Source organism: Ailuropoda melanoleuca, chromosome 6 (genome assembly GCF_002007445.2).
Source record: "Ailuropoda melanoleuca isolate Jingjing chromosome 6, ASM200744v2, whole genome shotgun sequence".
Lineage (NCBI taxonomy): Eukaryota > Metazoa > Chordata > Mammalia > Carnivora > Ursidae > Ailuropoda > Ailuropoda melanoleuca.
The window spans coordinates 16,405,688-16,420,278 of record NC_048223.1 but is presented as its reverse complement, the minus strand read 5'-3'; the positions used below and the strand labels follow the sequence as shown (position 1 = coordinate 16,420,278).

The 14,591-nt window shown below is 38.2% G+C and overlaps 1 protein-coding gene across 2 annotated transcripts in view; it reads right to left on the bottom strand.

Moving 5' to 3' along the window:
* The window catches only part of MRPL3 (mitochondrial ribosomal protein L3), a 53,903-nt gene that overhangs the window by 33,906 nt on the left and 5,406 nt on the right, over nt 1-14,591 (bottom strand). For both annotated transcript variants that reach the window (XM_034662004.1, XM_002922653.4), the window contains exons 4-6: nt 14,300-14,398; nt 5,332-5,431; nt 3,145-3,205 (exon numbers count right to left, since the gene is read on the bottom strand). In XM_034662004.1, coding sequence (XP_034517895.1) covers nt 3,145-3,205; nt 5,332-5,431; nt 14,300-14,398 — 260 coding nt within the window. The remainder of the gene's footprint in view (nt 1-3,144; nt 3,206-5,331; nt 5,432-14,299; nt 14,399-14,591) is intronic.

The window sequence follows — 14,591 nt, the reverse complement described above, 5'->3', positions numbered from 1 at the left end:
AAAAAAACTTCAAATACTCAAAATGTAAGTGTAGATTTAACAAATGTAATTATTACAGTATGAGAAAAAGGAAGATTTTCAATTAGAGATTAATCTCAGATTTTTCTTTTCAAATGGAAAGATGATGATGAAGCCAACTGATTACTAAAGAGACCAATTTTCAGTTTTATGCTAACTAAAATGCGAGTACTAAATAGGCCTACTTTTATTGACACTGTTACTTGAAACTGGATTGATTAAATTTGCTTGCTTTAAAACAGATGTTTTTATGGTATAATTTGGGTACAGGTTTAGGGAAAGGAAGGGATTAGGATTCTAAGCTGGGTAAAGGAGTAGGAAGGAAAAGTGGTTCCAACAGCCCTTGACTATTCTCCATGTCCGTGCTAAAGAATCCACAACACCTGGGCACTTGTTAGAAATGCGAATTCTCAGGTATTACCCCAATCTACTGCGAAAGAAAAAAAATAAGATCTGTGCGTACACACGCATATGTGTGTGTGTGTCTGTGTGTGTGTGGCGCTGCAGGGGGAGTGGGGGGGAACCTCAGTAACCTGCTCAAGTGTGACAACCACTACTCCTGCCTGTAAATCCATGTCACTGTACAATTTTTTCTAGCAGGATTCATAATCAAGAAGATGGGGCTCAGACATTTCAAGACATTGGAAATGAAGGACAAAGTAGTAAACCGTTGGCTCTAAGTGAGCCACAGTAAGGACTGAGAGTACTCAGAGCCTATTCCCAAAAGATGATGGTTCCATTTATGGTCAACAAGGAAAACATTCTCCCTGGCTGTGAAGAACTTCGACTCCCCCAAAATGGGAAGCATCAGGAAAAGAAGATAGAATTTAAAAAAGAAAAAGAAAAGCAAGCATGTGTGTGTGTGTGTGTGTGTGTGTGTGTGTGTGTGTGTGTTCCCCACAAACTGTCAGTGGCAAAGAGAAGAGGCAGCAGCAAGCAGGACTGGATGGAACTGAGGATCCAATCCCTGGGAAGGAATTCAAAACAGCTCCTCATGAGAAGGACAAAGAGTCCTACAGATTTACAAACACGAGCATCTTGAGGCCATAACAACATGTTAGCTACAAGAGTCACTGGAAATATTCATCTTTTAAAAAGTCAAAGTCACCTGATCTCAGGTTAATACCACATAAAGACACACCCACCAGAGTAAAGTAAGCACGTGTGTGGGGCTACTCTCTCCCCTGACTGGTGCACGGCGAAAGTCTAACAGAACACTGTACTGCAGCCCACACAATAGTGAGGATCTTCTCAGAGGAAGGTCCTCCCTTCTCCAGAGTTGAATGGCAACTCCTTTAAATCCCAGGGCTAGTTGTTCTCCCAGCTCTTATCAGCTACCTAGTCCCAAGGCTGGCACAAAGCTTTACAGTCTTGTTTTCTAACATGATCTTAAAACAAAACCAAAATACTTTCCTTTTCACTTTATACTCACAAGAAGGTTGAAGTTTTAAAAATAACTTTTAAGAAGCCAGAAACCCAATAGTAGCATATGAAATAAAAGCATTTGCTGAACACAGGCATGTGAAAAGCTTGGCTCTAATCCAAGCTAGTCACAAATCCCACCACAAAGCATCTGCTAACAAAGGTCTCTAACTTTATAGGACCTCTCGGAGTATCTCATAAATTCTCTAAACTACGTAATGGAATTCATACACTATTAACTCTGTGCAAATTAATGGAATTACTGAGGTACTTTATTATATGTAATAATTAATTCAGAAATTAAAAAGTAAAATCATCTGATTCACAACAGACATCTCCCCAACTAACCAAACCAAAACTTCCAAGCTCTACTGAGTTCTTGACAAGGGAAGGCCAAACAAAGTTACCAAGTGATTTTAGAGGCCCCAGTCAGTAGGAATGAGTCTGCAACAATCAGGAGGCAGGAAAAGAAAAAAAAAGGGATAAATCCATAATCTCTCTAAAAAGAGGACCTACTGTACTGTCAATCTATCTGACTCCATTTCTAAACAGCTAATCAAAGGTAAGGGCTGTTTGCAATGGCTCATATTTCAAAGTAGGCAATAATGGTGTGGAAATAAAGTGCATCTAACTGACTCCATTAAGGAAACTAATGCTGGCACTTCTCTGGTTCCCTTGGATAAAAGCTCTTTGGCACAGTCACTGTGATTGTTAAGACTATCCCAGAGCACATGTAGACCACTGTCAGAACTACACAGGCTGCAGACCTTGTCAAATGACAAAAAAAGAGGAAATCGAGGCACACAGAGAAGTAAAATTATCATCTGTGTTGACAGAACAAGAAATAGGAATAGCCAAGAGCTGATATTTGTAGTTTAGTTTAGCCTAGTCATGCAGATTCTACTAACATATACTGAGCAACTTCTATATAAACATATGTAAGGGCTCAGTTACTTCATTCTATAGTGAAGTAACCTTAACCAAATTTTGAAAAACTGCTGCTTCTCCCAGTCTGAATATGACTCAAAGTCAGCATTTCTGTTTCTGTGACAATTAAGTGTTGATTTCTCCCCAAATAAACCCTTGTTTCAGGAAAAAAAAGTTTTTTTTTTTAATGAAGTGTCACTGTCTCATTTGTCTAGTACTGAGAGATAACACCACGCTTCCAGAGGCTTAAGGTATAACACTACTTCCTGCTTCTGATAGGCTCTTAACACCGTTAACAAAATGTTTTATAGTTACCCTAGGGGAACCTGAAGCAAAACAACCATCACAAACAGTATAAACTGTTTCTAATTTAACTGTTTCCTAGAGTTGGAAAGAACCAGCAATTACTAGATGACACAATCTCAAAAGAACTCCACAGCACTGTTCGTTTATATTTCACCATCAAACTGTATATAGCCTTTGGCCTTAAAAATAGAAGTGGACCCAACCCAAAAGAACCTGAGTAATGTGACCTTTCTTGTAGTCCCATTTCAAGAAGCATACATCTCAGTTTCAAACCTGTAACTTCATGTTCACATGCAACTAATTCAGTGCAACTTAAAATCTAGTACAGTCAGTAACATTATAGAATTACAAATGAGAATAATGGTTACTTAATCTTTATTCACTGACTTAAAAGACTAAACTTTCACTCGAGCCATAATGTTTTAATATATGAGGAAAACAAAAGGAAAAGAACCTGTTCTGTGGACCTACGTTTTGGCTGTGACATCCACATACTGTCCTGGGCGAAAATGAGCAGCATAAAGAGGGGTACCTTCATGAAAAGAAAACAAACAACCAATATGAAATTTGTCGGCCCAGAACGACTTCACTAGACATAAACTACACCTAGGAAGCCTATCGGATTTCAAAAAAAGTAGAAGATTCTCTTCACAATTATAATTATTAGAAACATCAAGAATAAAATGATAAAACCGTTCATCAAACATTCGTTAACTGACTGTACATGAGCTGAAGAACAATATGTCCCAGGATGAGGCACATGGTGCTAGAGTAGGCTAAGAGACCATGGGTGGCGGATGGGCTTGTGCCTTCACAGAGGCCAAGGTGGTACTGGCTGAAATGGGCAATTCACATGACAAACACAGTGTTCTTGCTGGTAAATACACGAGTTTGATGATTCTTAGTTGTTTTGGTGAATAATAATATACTCACTTAAGAGACCTTTCCTATTTCATATAACGAAGTAAAAACAAAAGAATGACTCAAAAAATGCTGTGCCTGGACCAAATCTTTTTTTAACCATTAGAGATAAGTTATCCCAAAATAGGAACTTTAATTGTTTGAACCCAGGTCCGTCGTACACCAAGCAGTCATCACGGTATGTATGATATCCACATAAAGCCCATATATATCATATTTTTGGTAGATTAGTCACTGTGCCAGTAATATAGTTATTCAAGCACGTGCCCAGATAATTTTGAATTCTGAAAAATTATCATTATTGATACCCCCAGTTTTATATACTAACATTTCCAAAACTAGTTGTATGTAAATAGAATCTTACTTAAAATGCACTGGAAAAACATGTTGTTTAGAGGAATTTTGTGAGTGAAAGCCCTTCACAACATTTTGTTTGTATCAATTTGGAATTAACACTGTGAGAACTATTTAATTTGACAATTAGTCTGCAAATATATATAGGGCACTTACCATATGTACAGTCAGAAATACAAAAGGTAAGACATGTCTCCTGACCTCAAGAATTTATTATCTAGGTGAAGAATCAACGTCAACACCATCAAGTAAGAGACTTCTTTTTTCTTAAAAAAAAAAAAAAAAGCCATAATCAATGTAATAGAGAATGCAACTGAATGCTAATTATGGCTTGTTTAAAACATGGAGTAAGGTACTATGGATTTCAGAGGATAATATCCTTTAATGTAGGACGTAACCTACATTTGGATGGATGGGCAAAGAAAAACCCTGAATTAAAAAAAATAGGGGAGATTAAAGCTGACTGAATTTCTAAGAGGTTGAATGACTTGACCTGCTGATACTTGACTACTTTTCACCCCCCAAAACAATTCCACATGGTTTGAGCAAGCCAAAAGTTAATAGGGACTTAAATTTTACACTTGTTATCCTAATTTCATTCACTTTAGCTTCAAACTACAAAACTTGCACTTCAAAAAATACTTTTAATTCTAGCTGTTATCAAGGCTGATCCTCTGTCACTCCGATTAATAAGGCTTATTGTAATTTTATTTTACTTCATGAAATTCAGTTACTAAAATACCAAATCTTAAAACATCCTTCTATCTACTTGTTAGAAGTCAAGTTCAAGAGATCAGGAAGCTTTTCTTAAGTTCAAAGATGTCAAAATGCTGTTAACTACATAAACTGACATAACCATGTTGCCAAACTGTACTTTTTGACATTTCAGGGAATAGGTAAAATACCTCAGAATTTTTAAGTTAGAATCTTTTCATTGAGGTGCTGGTCAGTCACTTTCTGGTTTCATGAGAATTCTTCTATCTCAGTGAGAGTATAGCTATTCTTCACTTACTAAAATGACAGACTACACAGAGTGAACTTCACATTTTAAAGGTTAGTGTATTTTAAAAAATAAAAAAGTAAAAAAAATAAAAGTTAGTGTATTTATCTGGAGTGGCTTTTCCAAATGTGAAATTCTCTGTACGTTAAAAACAAAAACGCTCCTCCCTCTTTAATGAAAACAAAGAGTTCTCTACAGTTCTTTCCAGTCAAAAAAGAAAAAGACTTGTTTGTCCCTAGTGATTAAATCAGATACTGCTTTGTATTTTAAAATAAATGTTTAGCATTTTGTACTGTGCATTCAGCTTTACTGAAAGGCCTAACATTAAACAAATCACATATCTGGGTATTTTTGCCTCCCTCCTCTCCCCAACCTCAGATTACCTGGCTTAATCACAGCATTATCTGTTACATGAAAGATTTTAACTTTCTGTTTTGGCGGCAATCCAAGTTCTTGGTAAAATTCCAATACAGATGTAGATTTCTAGAGGAAAAGCAGCACACGTAAGTAACCCATTATACTAAAGGTGGAGTTCAATGCACAGAGATCTAAACCAAGTCCTTAACAACCCTGAGAACAAATCATTAAGAGCACTCTGTTCCCCTAAAGAACAAAGAACACCATATTCTTATTTAAGGGGGGGTGAGATTTTTATCTATAATCCATTACACCCAGGATCCAACCGGGTGCATGGTGGAGCTCATACACGCTACATGGTGAAAGACCTTTATTCTGTAGGAAAATAAAGAGTTGTGCTCATATTTGAATTCTGACTGCAGACTGTAGTATCAAGAATCCCAATCCTGGGGAATTCAACTCTGTCTACTCTGCACCTGCTTCCAAGCAGCTGGAAGAAAACATACTGGGTCACGTTCAAATGTATGACCACAAACTTCAAAGTGAATCCCAAATGTAGTCTGGCCAACCTATATTTCCCTACTTAAATCCTTCTCACATTCTCCAAAGCCCCTTTTCACAACCTCTTTTAAAACCTCCAGCACTGTTCCCTCCTTCTCCCCTCCTTGAGCTGACCATGTTGCTTCAGATTTCACTAAAAAACCAGAAGAACAGGAGCATTTCCCCAAGGTCTTATCATCCAATCAAACTGCCTGCACAAGCACTTACCTACTGCCACTCCCCCACCCCCCACCAGAGTGCACGAGACGCACATGGGGCACTTTTAGAAAATGCCAATGCCAAGGGCCTTCTGTCTGGAGACTGCGGCTTCACTGATCTAAGGTGCCATCCAGGTGTCCGTGTGTTTTTTAAGCACTCCCTATGATTCTGATGTGAAACGGGCTGGAAATCACAATGACAGGTGAACCATCCATGCTCTTATTGGAAGTCAAATCCCTCACTGCGTACTCATCCCACCCCTCTCCCACCTATTCAATGGCTTTACTCCTGAAATTGTCCCCACTGCCTTCTGAATCACCAATCTCCCCCCTTCTACTGGCACTACCCTATCAGTATACAAAGATGTCATAATAACTCATATTAAAACAAAATTTTCCCTTGACCAGTCTCCTCTCCGTTCCCCCTTACGACAATGCTCCCTGATAAACTTCTGCTGAATCTACTTTCTATCTTCCCATTCTCTCAAACCCACTTTAATCAGATGCCTGCAGCCCCTAAATACTCAAAGCAAAGTGCTTATCAAGGTCACCAACCATCTCTATGTGGTCAAATACACTGGTCAATACTTACCTCATTGGCTCTACCAACAATGCTTGGCACAGGTGACCACTCTCTCCTCGACACTTGCAGTCTCTCAGCTCTTTCATATGCTAATAACCCCACATTCTAACCTCAATCACAAATTCTACTCTGAACTACAAACTCATTCATCCAACTGCTAACTCGGTGTATCAATTTGATGTCATACAGCAACTCAAGTTTGATACGTCTAAAATTGAACTCAACTTCCCCCAGAAACCTGCTTTCCTTTGGTTTTCCCAACCTCAACAAGTGGCAACTCCATACTTCTGTTGCTTGCACCTAAAATCTTGTGGTTACCTTTGACTCTTTTCTTTGTCATATCCCATGTCCCACACGTCACCAATTCCTGTAGCCTCTATTTAAAAATAAAACCCACATCAATTACTTCTCACCTGCACCTCAAACCACCATCTTTTGCCTGGATTATATTAATAGCCTCCTAATTGGTTTCCAAACTTCCACACTCCTGACCCCATGGTCTATTCTCCAGTCACAGGCTGGCATGATTCTTTTAAAACTCAAGCTAAATCTTGTCTCCACAATGGCTTCCATCTCATGCAGAATCACTCCTAAATCCTTAACATGGTTTATAAGGTGCTATACAATCTCACCTCAACTACTACTCTTCTCCTGGCTCACTCTGCTTCAGGTACAATGCATTCTTTACATTCCAAGAACCCATTAAACAATAACCTCAGGTCCTTTGCACATACTATTCCCCCTGCCTGGAATGCTTTTCAGATTTTTGCAGGACTTGCTCCCTCACTTTATTCAGGCCTCCATCGAAATATTAACTTACGTTTCCTGATTATTCTATATCTAAAACAGCCCCACATTGTCACTTGCAATCCCCTCAGCCTACTTTATTATTCTACAAAGCACCTCTATTTGCTGTGATACACATTTTTCATTGTTTATTTTCTAAGCCATGGCCTCCCTGTTTCACCCCCAATCCCACCAAAATACGAGATTCTTGAGAACAGAAACTTTAGCTGCTGCTACATCCCCAGCTCCTGGTAGGTCCTGCTGCCTGCTTTTTCCTCCACCTCTGCCCTTTTTTCTGCACTGTAAATATCCTTGAATAAAAAAAAATATCTTTGAATAGAAAACTTTATGAATATCTCATTTCCTTAAAATTATGTCCTGGATCTTTTTCCTTTTCTTAGTTCTTAAGACTCTTGATACAGATTGCTAGAAGACTTGACAAAAAAGTTGTACCACTTTCTATTTCCTGATGTGAAGAGTGCCTCTTTCAAGGAACTATAACCAACACAGGTGTACCTATCTTCCTGATGCTCTTTCCCTCTCAACTTCCCCTCTCACCACAAAAGAAACACCTGCAGGTCCCCAAGGAACCACAGTACTCTATGCATGCTTACCTATGTCTGCCTATGCCAGTCTCTTGGCCTGTAATTCTTCCCCACCCCTGTATCTCCAAAGCTCATTAAAAATCTGTTAAATATACGTCTAGTCTCAGCTCCAGTAATATTTCCTGCCCAGATTCTTGCCTGGGCAGCCTTGCTAGAGCACACTACTCCTTGGTCTATGCTATCTCTAGACCTTGCCTGTATCTCAATTATTGGCCACATTACCTTACACTTATCAACTTACATGAATGTTTGCATGCCTGCTGGAGCACCTGGATGGCGAGCTGTTTTATTCACCTGTGTCTGCAACTTTAGAGCTAAGCATATTGTCAAGTCATACACTGCAGAAGTGAGCTAAATGAATGGTGAAGACAGAAAAGATAGAGGACACACATCCACCTGGGTGTGAAGTCCTGGTTTGCCTCTCCAAGTCACCACACCTTTCCACCCTTGCTGCTGCATCAGTTCTTCGCACACAACATTACTGTGTTTACAATGTTATCTTCAAGACTAGTTATTAAACAATTGTAGGCCTAAAATAAAGACCACGACTTACTCTGAGAATGAACAAATCTACAAGAGACTAAACTACTGTGAAACCAAACCAAGAGTAATCTGTAGTCAAAAAAAGCAAGAACAGCAGCAATTGAAAGACCCTAACCAACTTAAGACGATGCTGATCCTGTACTGATAACCAAGTATCACTGCCCCCAATCCAATGGAGTATCTGCACAGCCAGTCTTAATTATAAAATATGTGAATATGCAGCAAACTTTAGTTACTTGATGATTTCAATTTAAAATGTAAACTGTTAGTACCACTTTGTAACTTACTGAGAAGGCTGCCTTTGGTCAACATGAAATTGGGTAGCACTGGCCTATAAGCATAGAATGTTAATTTCTGGATCAGCCCACAAGCCCTGGGAATGTCCCTGGGGCCCCTCCAGTGGAACCATGCAACAGATGCTGAGAAGCCCCCCTCTGGATGCCCATGAAAGGTTGTTTTGAACCTCACAGTGTTCCCTCAAGAAGCCATCCTTTCCTCCTTTCCTCAAGAGTGATGACATAAGTTCATCCCAGCCATTCCCTATAGTTTTGCCTCCCACATGTTGACATCTAACACTGATATTCAACACCACCCTCATCAAAGCCCCTACTTTTCTTTTCTTTTTTTTTTAAGATTTTATTTATCTGTCAGAGAAGAGAGAGAGCACGAGCACGGTGAGGGGCAGAGAGAGAAGGAGAGGCAGACTCCCCACTGAGAGCAAGGAGCCCAACTCGAGACTTGATCCCAGGACCCTAGGATCATGACCTGAGCCTAAGCCAGATGCTTAACCAACTGAGCTGCCCAGATGTCCTTAGGCCCCTACTTTTCATCTTCAACTATGCACACTTCCTTCACATCAAAAGTAAACACATAAGTTCTCAATTTAAAATGTGCCTCCTTGCAATTATTTTCCTGATGTATCAGATTTAAATTTATTACATTTTAGAACAAACTTTAAGTTTATTTTTGACATTCACATATTCTACCTGATGATTTTAAAAGCATATTCTTTTATTAATATCAGTTGCTAAGTATGCAAGGAAGCTTCTAAGAAAAAACTTTTACTTTTTCAGCAACACAAAATGCAGTAAGATAAACATCTTGACCTAAGTAACTACAGACTGAGACATAAAAGGCAATACATACTTCTTGGTTATATTCCAATTTCACTAAAATTGAATACTTTAATTTTTTTTTAAATCAAAATATCATAAAACTAATTAGGTGTCAGTCGTGAGAAAATCCAAATGCTCAAGTTGAATTGAGAGCAGCAGCAGTGTAACAGAAGTTTTTTTTTTTTAACTTCCAAATAAATGATTTCAAAAGGCAATTTAAAAGACTGACAGCAGTGTCACACTTGGATAATCCCATCTATGAGGCTGCACTTTCTTCCTCCCTCTTCAAAGTTCTCTGCAATTATCCTTCTCACAATGAAAATGCTTCTCTGCTCCTAAGATAAATTAATTTAATCAACTTTTAAGGCCACTTAACTTCCTATGTTTTTATTTATAATAAGTTACAAAAATAGCAAAAGCAAACAGTCTAATTTCTGGGAGGCCTAAATTCTTTACAGAGTAAAAAAACAAAACAAAACAAGACAGTTCTAGCCCTATTATAAATAAAACTGTTTCAATCAATTCATTTTAGGATACTTAACTCTTTGATATTTTATATTCATTGGTCTACTTGCTTTTAAAACCTTCTATAACTAATCTACTTGCATTTTCTCTGAGGGTTACAATACGCAAGAGGAAGTTTGCATATTTTTAGTTTTGAAAATCTTTTTCCTTTCTGAACCAAAATTCTTTAACTTATAAAGAATTCTAAAACTTAATTTTTACATCTTATTCTGAAGAAAGGTCATTCAAAGGCAAAGCTTTTTCTTAATATTGTAATACATGTTCTCTGGACCTAGAAAATTTATTATCTTTTTTCTTAAAAATATTTTAGAGAGACAGAGCACACATGAGCAGGGGGGAGGGGCAGAGAGAATCTTAAGCAGACTCTGTGCTAAGGGCAGAGCCTGACAGAGCTTGATCCCACAACCCTGAGATTATGACCTGAGCCGAGACCAAGAGTTGGTTGCCAAACCAACTAAGCCACCCAGGCACCCATAGAAAATGTATATCTTTAAGAACAAGAAAGACCCCTGTAGCACTTTCCATACCAGAGAAGTAAATAAAAAATTTGTGTAAGGTAAGTGGGTGGAAATCCACCACGACATAATACAGCATCCAAATCACCTTGCTGTGCGGTATATTCACTAAAGAGAATAAAGCTTAAAATATGTAGACCACAGTCTCAAGTACGAAAGTACTATTATTTCTGAAATTTTTTAAAAGATTTATTTGAGAGAGAGAGAGTGCGCGCACACAAGCAGGGAAAGGGGCAGAGGGAGAGGGAGAAGCAGGCTCTCTGCTAAGCAGGGAGCCAGACTTGGGGCTCCATCTCAGAACCCTGGGACCATGACCTAAGCCAAAGGCAGATGCTTAACCAACTGAGCCACCCAGGCTCCCCATTTCTGAAATATTTTAATTCTTAGTATTAATAAAATCTGTAGGACATCTTCCTCACTAAGTAAAATAGAATAAATTGAGCTGCCAAATACATTTTTGGGGGGAACTTTTGTTTTTTCTTGAGAACTAAGATATTAGAGAACGAATGGAGACTTCTAGAACTAAAAGAGTCCAATTCCCTGTTTTTATGTGTAAGAAAATGTATATTAAAAAAAAGTGGAGTGAAGGGAGCTAATGGTAGAAGTTAGAATTAGAACTCAGCTCTTCTGACCCCACATCCACCTGTTTTTCCACTATCTCATAGTTCTGGGAAGTAATGTCTACAGATCTGTTGGAGCAGAATGGATTATCCCAACATCATGTCTGATTTACAAATATCAAGGCAATAAAGTTATGAATTTAACAAAACTGGTAATGAAAATAAAGATGATGGTGCTAAACCTAACAAAAACACAGAAGTAGAATTAATGAGAAAACAGTGACATCTATCAAATCAAAGAATTATTCAGATGAAGACTGGCATGTATTTACATATTTAAAAAATTCAAACATTTGAAAAAATCTGATATTTTTTATAGTTTTCATATATACCTCATTTTGCTTTTCATACTGTGAAACTATTTAAAACTATTAGCCAATAAGCTGTCAAGAATTAATAGCAGACTAAAATATACATAGACTATACTACCATAATATGCAAAAGTAGCTAACTTCTCCAACACCAGGAGACGGGGCTAAATGGCCTCTAATCCTATCAAACTACAGACTCCAATGATATTTACCACCTTGAACTCACTGGTAAGTATATCCCACTATTTATAGAACAACTCCACCTGAAGTTTCTGTGAACACCTCACACACTTCTTTCCTCCAAAACTTCCCTTTCCTTGTTGCTATTCCAGGTTATAGCATCTGCACTGAGCCAGGTACTCAGGAACCGCTCTAAACCTGTGTCCCCTCCCCACATACTCACTCAGTCTTGTACAAATCCCTGCCCTCCCCAAGCCCAATGCAACCACCGTGGTTCAAAAGCCTTTTATCAACTCTCCCCAGTGCTTAAAATACCTTCCTAAACGTTCTCCCTGCATCCAGATTCTTCTCATTTAGTTAACCAAGGTTAACGATTTGACGACATCACTGTCCCAATTACAGAATTCAAGAAGCTCCTGGGAGTCTACAGAATGAAGTCTAAACTCTTCAGCACTCGGCCCCCACAGGTGCATCTTTGCACCTTTACTATCTTCCCCCACTGGCTCCACACTCACACACTAAGATCTCATATGTCACACTTCTCTTCCCAAGCGCGCATACTCTCTTCCATGTGTCTCTCCAGAAGCTACCTGAAGCAAGTGACTTTACCCTCTATGCTGCAGTATTTGCCCATCTGCAAAATGGGGATAAAAATACTACTTACCTAAAAGGTCTGTTACCAGGATGAAATGAGATTTTTGCAATGTGCCTGGTATGTTAACAGGTATTCCTGCTGCAAGCTTTTTATTTTCCGGTCTCCTCTCTGTGAAACCTTCTAGGATTTTCCCAAGCAGAACTGGCTGTCCCCCATTCCATGCTTGTTGCATGTGTAATCCTATATAGGGATGGCGGATATATTTGTCCATCTTTCCCATTAGCCTATGAGTACCCAGAGGGTGAATGTCAAGACACAATTAAGAAAGTAAGGCTCTAAAGTCTGAACATCACCCCACCTCTTACCAGTGGGTGGCCCCGAAGGAGTTCCTTAACCTCTTTAGCCTCAGATGCTCAGAAATTAAATATCAGGCTTATTGGTTATGTATCCGGCATGTAATAAGTGCTCAACAAAGTTAACTATAACGACAAAATAGGAGGCACACAATAAATACATGCTAGTTTTGACAGTTGTACAGTATGGGCTGTATCCTATTTACCATCCATGTTCATTTCATCAACAATATACAACGGAAAAAATGCTGATCTTAGAGATAAGGAGTATGTTTTAGTAAACCTTAGGATGTTTCGTTACCTATTAGTGAAAAGCATCACCATTTCTAGAAGGATATTCTCGCTTTTAGTCATCCAATAGAGGATACTAACTGCACAGATTTTTTCAAATTTAAGCTACATACTCAGCATTCTAATAGTACGCTACTTGGGGGAAAACTGCTTTATTTCTAAAAACCTAATGCGGGTTTGAAGATAGCTCTATCCCAAGCGCTGAAAGTTCCTTCTAGAGAGGGCCTAAACTGGGTGCTTCTCGTGGGCTCTAGGGACTTAAAAAATGTTCAGGTCTTAGGATTGTTATGTCACCCTTTCTACCCACACCTGAAATGTTATCGATTCTCTTCACGTTGCAGAGAATCGTGCCTGGGGTGTATACATCATGGGACAGTTCTGGAAGCTTATAAACCCAAAACAATGCTGTTTGTATGTGATGCCAGTGCTATTAAAGTTCTTAAGGTGATGAATATAGTTTTTTCCTTCTCGTGGTCGTGACTAGAAAGGACTATGTTTTGCATCTTCTTAGGAATTATAGTGTTTGTGAAAGTATTTGAATTGGTATAAACTTGTGGGATTTTGAACTTATGTGGAATATGAAGAGACTCTACATTTTAGTTTTCCACATGAGTTTTAAGAAAATCGCAATTTTGATGGTGAAACAGACTTAGAGAAATATACACAACAGTGAAAAACGACTTATTGATTGTATGATATATTGTACTATATTCTCATATTTATAGTGATGATTTCAGATTTAAAAAATTGCACACACAAAGTTCCTTCTAGTATATACAAATTAATCCCCCATGTTGCTGGTGTCAGGTATTGAGAGAACTTAGAAAAAAATAAGAAACTAAACATAAATGACAAAATAGCTACCATCTATTGAGTATCTGTGACATGCTAGGTACATATGAAAAGTCTCATTAATCCTGGTAACAAACCTCTTAGGTAAGTAGTATTTTTATCTCCATTTTGCAGATGGGCAAATACTTCAGCTTACAGGGTAAAGGTATTTGTTCCAAATACTGAGGAGAGGTACTGGAACAAACTCAAATTCTCTCAGAATCCTGGGCTTGATGGCTTCACTAGACTGCTTTCCCTCAAAGCCACAATTTACCTCATGGATAAACACAAATTTGTGACTATGGAATAGGCTCAAAACTTAAAGAATTCAGATCTGAAATTAATGAAATGTACTCTTCTAAAGAATGAAAATACATCCTTACATGGAAACGTGATGCAGTTTTTCCTCCTACAGTTAGGGCTGCCATTTTTCCGTTATGGTTTTCCTTTGGAGTATATTTTAGAACGTGACAGTCTTGTACCTAAGGAGACAAATATAAAAAAAACTAAGTCATGTGCTAAGATACATTTTAACATATCATACCAGCCACACTGAAGCCATAGGATAATTCGGAATTTTCTAAAGTTAATTATCTCATCATTTCTCTAACACAACTACAATCTTAAAATATAGAAGTAACCTTTAAAAAAAAAGTCAAGTACAGATAGAGCATA